The 6,000-nt window shown below is 44.4% G+C and overlaps 1 protein-coding gene across 1 annotated transcript in view; it reads right to left on the minus strand.

The window, feature by feature from the left end:
- Positions 1 to 6,000, minus strand: part of CUBN (cubilin) — a 147,179-nt gene that overhangs the window by 138,145 nt on the left and 3,034 nt on the right. Inside the window, exons 5-7 of the mRNA XM_009275697.1 lie at positions 5,763 to 5,864; positions 4,736 to 4,839; positions 1,004 to 1,130 (exon numbers count right to left, since the gene is read on the minus strand). Coding sequence (XP_009273972.1) covers positions 1,004 to 1,130; positions 4,736 to 4,839; positions 5,763 to 5,864 — 333 coding nt within the window. The remainder of the gene's footprint in view (positions 1 to 1,003; positions 1,131 to 4,735; positions 4,840 to 5,762; positions 5,865 to 6,000) is intronic.

Here is a 6,000-nt window from a genome sequence, read left to right on the forward strand (position 1 = left end):
TATGTTTTCTTTGAGGAAAACAGTTTTCTCTCTAGCAAACTTTACTAATGGCCACATTTCAGCATTTATCTAGCTTTGGTCCAATTAAAGCTAATGGGAGCTTTATTGTTGACTGTCACAGGAGCAGACACTGTTAAGCCAACACTGAACCCTTTTGAAAAGCTTTCTCCACAAAAAATGGGCAGAAAACAAGTGATGAGTTGTGAAAACTTTTAGAAATTGAGCAAAGAAATTATTTTATAGCATAGCAGGAAGAATATGTGGTGTGTCTGGACTGGTGCATGGGTGTATAGGAGTGTTAAGGAGCACAGGCTCGGCAGGGTAGTTTTGGAGGGCTGCTCTGAGTGGAAAGAGCCAAAGCTGGCATGTTCCATATGTCCCTTTGGAGTGAACACCCTGTACCCAGGTGTTTCTCTCCCAAAAAGAATGAGCTGGCTTGCTCCAGAAGACCGTTCAAGTGTATGCTAGCATCCACCCAGTGCAGACACTTGGAGAGCTTGGGCCTGGAGTCAGGTCCAGCTGACAGTGAGGAGCACCAAAGATGAGCAGCAGCCACCCAGCCGCTGTGCAGCCCTGGTGGCTCCCAGGCCACTGATGATAATGTTCCACAGGTATGCCTTTTCCCAGGAGAAACAAGATTCATGATGTTTGTCTTTCTTAATCATTTCAGTAATAAAATATTCCAGCAACTTAGAACTCCACAAATAATGAATAGTAATATTATGCTTCAAATAAGACTTTGACTTATTCAAAGAATATTCCCAAGCTCCCTATGGATGTAGTAGTAGATCTGATACTGTGACAAGCACCTCTAACAAGACACAAGGCATTTTCAATTCTTTCTGCTGTCGTTGGGACAACAGAGAGGTTAGGTTATGTTGTACAATGGCATTTCTTGCTGTTTTTCAGCAGCAGTGTGCACTACACAGTTTTGTGGTGCTCAACATTATTTGTTGCTTATTCATGCTGTGCTGCATAATGAGACTTCTACATTGTTCCTTACCTTGTTGGGCTGATCCCTGTCTGCATCTATGCAGACGCCATGCCCACAGAGTGTCTCAGATCCTCCCTGGCAGTCATCAAACTTCGAGGCACAGCGAGGCCCATAGGTTTCTGGAGTACAGGAGCAGCTAATGGTGAAAGCAGACAGAAAAATCAAAATGTTGTCTTTATATAGCTGTTAAAGATCACATATTGCCATAGTAAGAGATCATTCCCCACTCTTATTTATGTGGTGTTCCTTATGAAATTCATCTATTTAACTATACTGACAATCCTATTAATAATCATGCACAGAGGCAAGGCTCCTGTTCAGCAGAGACTCAAGAATCATGTGGGACTTGTGCATATCCATGACTGTCTGACCCTATGGGAGAATCCGCAGCCTTTTGTTACATTCATAAGCACAAATCCAGAAAAAAAGAAATGTCTAACATGAGACTTCAACGGAATATGAGCCTGGAAATCCCCACTTCAGTCAGAGAGCACCTAAACTTTGTGTTTCAGTTTATGACCCTCGTTTGATGCCAAGTGCCTAAAACCCTACCTCTAGCAATACACAGAAATGCCATGTCTGGCCTGTCCCAGAGAGCGGGGTACCTTCACACCCACACCTTAACATGTGGCAGCTGCTGTCTCAGCAGCAGCCCAGCTTTCAAGCAAGTGTGGTGGGCAGGAGGAGGCATTTGGGGCTGATGGGGTGGGAAGAACAAAGTAGTGGGCTGAAGGGAGGCATTCTACAGGGGGGATCTGGCTTGCAGGCTGCCAGCTGCATCACATTGTTATCTATAGGGCACACCTTAGTCACAGCACTGTACATACGAGGTGGAACTGAAATGGGGAATTTCTAAGCCATCGGGTAACGTTTCCCTTTTCTCTGTCCCTCTATTTCCACATAGACCAAATCTGAGGCTCTGAAATACAACTGAAAGGGACCTAAACCTACAGAAAGCCTCCTATCAGTTCACTAGCTTTGTATTAAAATGGCAGAGACACTTATTTGGATGCAAGTTATATGCTGCGATGTCTGCTGATGTCTGCTCCTCACAGAGACATATGGCAGGTACACACCCTTCTTGGATTGCTTTTAAGCTGGCTAACGAAAAACACTCTGCAAAAGTATTTATCTGCAGAATTTGAATTAGGGTATTCCAGTGCAACTGATCTGGACCTTGGAGCAATTTATTAATAAGCTGCTACTGTCCCTGCCACGGTGTCACATGCTCAGTTGAAATAGCAGTTTGATAAGCCAATTGCAGGTAACTAAACGCTGCACCCAGGACAAGCAACCCACATGAACTTAGGCTTAAAAAACCCACAACAGCTTAATGCTTAACTGCAGTCTCTGGTACTGTAAGACAGCATGTTCATTATTGTAAGAGACAGCAGATAGACCAACACCATCTCGCCAGTGCAGTAGCTTAAGCTGGGCAAGCACAGAGGCAACAGGTCACCTTTGTATGTTCAAAGTACATGCAGAGCTTCATGTTTGACTCCAAAGGACACAGCAAGGCAACCTGACCGGCTCCAAAGGAGGAGGACAATGGCACTGTCTCCTGCCTAGTCTGGCAAAGATTAATCTGCTACCCATCTGAAGTTGCTCAGAGAACAGCTTCAAGAGGTGGGTCACACTGCAAGGATCTTCAGCCAAATTGCGATGCGCTGCTGCTCGGCACTGCCCTGGTTCTCTCCCATCGCTGACGGCATGTTGTGATGAAGCCCCTGTTATTTTGGTTCTGACACAAAAGTCTGATAGTCTTGGGCACTCTCACAGCCTTTCATCCAACTGATGCAATATCCCATTAAGGTCCTGATTCAGGAAGGTGTTTCCTGGATACCTGCTCTTTTTCCTCATACTTCAGTGCTTTCCTGAATTACAGCTTAAAGCATGCAGGTAAAGAATCTGAACAGGGAGTGAAGAATGCTTCATTTCACGGTACCTAATCCAGTACTGCCCTTCACCTGGTGTTATCTCTGGGGGCTACGGAAGGTTAAATATAACCCTTTTCTTCACCCGCAGTCCATGCTGGTGTATATAACTACACCAGAGCAGGAGTAGGGTGACATGGGTTGCTGCGTTCCAGAAAATTTAGCAGCAATGTTCTCACAGTTGTTGAAAAGAGTCGTGTCACGCTTTACCCAGGGATGGATTTAGCATCTGGGGACCACTCAGACATAAGTAAGACAGTACATGGAGACTGTGAAGACAGTACAATGGGGTTGGGGAAAGGACTAAACAATAATCCTGAGGGCGTAATGCAAAAGCAGTAATATTAAGATTTGGATGACTTATGAAGAGGTCTTAGTTCATTTCAGGAAGCACTGATTCAGCAAGTACCAAGAAGGGCAAGAATTACATTGGGGAAGAAGCTTACAGGAATCATGATTGTATTAACACAATGACAACACTTGCGAGAAAGGAAGAGGGTTTGTCCTCTCAAACCTTAATTTAGTCACACACCTGTACACATCTCTGAGCACAGTAAGAAACAACAAGTAAAGGCTGGCTGCTTTGTGTGCTGTTTCCTTGACAAATGCCTGTGTTGGGGACAGCTGCAGGCAAGCTAGAAACATCCTTTAAAATCAAAGAAAAGCTGACAGGAAGCATCACATACCAGTGACACCTCAGCAGGCTCTGTGTTAATGCTGAAGTGTGAGGAGCACTGCAGGAGAACTTCCCTTGTGTGAGATTCTTCCAAGAACTGACAAAGCACTATAAACCAGTGTTACGCCAAGCAAATATTTGTGGGGGCTAAGATTTTCATGCTGAAGCAGGAGACAAAATGCTTTGCAGAAAGCTGTGGCATGCTCTCCAGCCTGCTTGTTCCCATTGCACAGGGATAGCTTTGTATTATATCTGAAAGTTATTTATTTACCAGATTATTTGACATTTTGGAAAATAAGACAGAACATTCAGGCTGGCTTGCCCTGTAAACAAGAGCATGTTTCCTAAGGAGCTGGGCATAGCCAGAGAAGGATATGCTCCAGGGACCTCGTGCCTATGGTGGCCGGCACACAGGCAGCCCAGGCACCCTCCTGGGCAGCCAGCAGCAGACAGCATTTCTCCTCCCTTTCTGCCTGGCAGCACTGTGCATTGCTTGCTCTGCTGCAGTCTCAGCAGTGCCTGTATTTCTGGAGGGGGTGAAGGCATTTCTCAGAGTTACGCGGTGCGCTGGGAATGCCAGTGATCAAGGGTGCCCATATATTCAGTTGTTTCCAACAACTCAAAAGCCTTTGCTGCACCAAAGCTGTTCACCTCCTTCGTCTCACTCCCTTTGGTCTCAAGGGGTAGGTAATAACAGAGGGATGATAACATGGCTGTGCTAGCTGGGCACATTGGCGAGTGCTGGTTACAGACCAGCATGCCGCATCTCACCACCCCATCTACATGCCATGGTGCAGTAAATTTCCATTAAAGCATCTGCACCTGCGACAGAGGGCCAGGTCACTGGAGCCGGTCTCCAATTTGCAGCCTTCTTCCCCAGCATGGCTGTGTGATAAATCTGGTTCTTGCTGCTCTTTGTCAAAGCAGGCAATGGCTTCGGAGGGCCTTCTGTGTCTGCGGTGGGCTCAGTGTACAGTGTATTAAGGATTTTACATTCTGTCAGACTGCAGGGATTATAGTGCATAGATACTAAACAGACATTCCTAGAACTTGTGCTGCAGGTGTGATATGGGGTACAAAAATAGCAGAGTATTTTACATAGGATTTTTGTGTCTATTTTTGAAAAGTTACCTGTAGCTGCCTGGTGTGTTCACACAAGTGGCTCCATTCTGACAGCCTAACGCTGTTCCAGCATAAATCTGGCATTCATTAACATCCACTGAACACAGGAGGCCCTAAGGTGAAATGGAAAGCCAGTTTATTTTCCAAATAACTGAGAAATTAAGCAAACCATGGAGCTAATGTTTAAAATAGTTTCCAAAGATATACAAACCATGGGCTGCTATCAACACAGCTTCCCTTATGAAAAATTATAACAAAACTCTATTTTTCAGCTGTGTTTCTGTGACCCTGGTTATCAGTCAGATGGGGGATAAAATATTTCAGATGTTTGTAGAAAGCATATGGACAGCATAGTACTGTCATCCCCCCTACTTTCCAACTTGCTAGCAAAAGGCTCAGAAAACTTTCTTTCAAACTGTTTCTATCAGGAGATGCTGTTTTATTAAGACTGAAAGCACAGAAATTTTGACCCAAATCTTGCTGGGACAATTTTCAAGTTGAGAGCCTTTGAGAAGAAGGTACAACTTTTCCATCTCTAGTGCATGTAACAGCACCATTAAAGCCTTTGCCCGTAAAGTCTTTGGATTTAAAAAACTCAGAATGGAACTGATTACTTACACCCCCATTTGTCTTATTTGTTTGAACTTGAATAAACATCCTTCCCTTCCCCCATTCTCTCTCTATCCTTGTGTAAGATCAACAGCAAGGCATGCAGTTCAGTTCACTGCTCAGCAAAAACCAAAGACTAATTCTCTGCTGTGGGAACTGCCAAACATCACTGACTTCATGGGCCATTGCCTGTGTATAACAATGCAGGGTCTGGCCCAATGGTTTGGGCTTCATTTTTTTGGTATATATTGATATTGCTGAGAAGCAAATCTGCTGCCCTTCAGCCAAACAATGAGTGTGATACTACTGCTTTGCTGTTTTGTCCTGAGCAACCTTAAAATGCTACACTACATCACAATTACACTAAGCCAGGTGTATCTTTACAGTTAAAATACACGGTCCGTATTCAAGGAGGCTAAAGACTTACCTGCCAGTTGCTGGGACAGAGGCAAAAGAAACCATCCAGTGAGTTTACACAGGTTCCTGAGTTCTCACAGGGGTTACTACTGCAGGCTTTCCTCTGGATAGCCTGAAACCCAGGAAAAGAGCAGAAAATGAGGTTCGTGCTTATTTGGTGTTCCATTAACATTTATTTTCAAGACAAATTTTTTTTCTTTTTTTTTTTTTTCATTCTTTCTTGGGATCCCCTCCCCCCTTTTTTTTTT

Source organism: Aptenodytes forsteri, unplaced genomic scaffold, assembly GCF_000699145.1.
Source record: "Aptenodytes forsteri isolate BGI_AS27 unplaced genomic scaffold, ASM69914v1 Scaffold172, whole genome shotgun sequence".
Lineage (NCBI taxonomy): Eukaryota > Metazoa > Chordata > Aves > Sphenisciformes > Spheniscidae > Aptenodytes > Aptenodytes forsteri.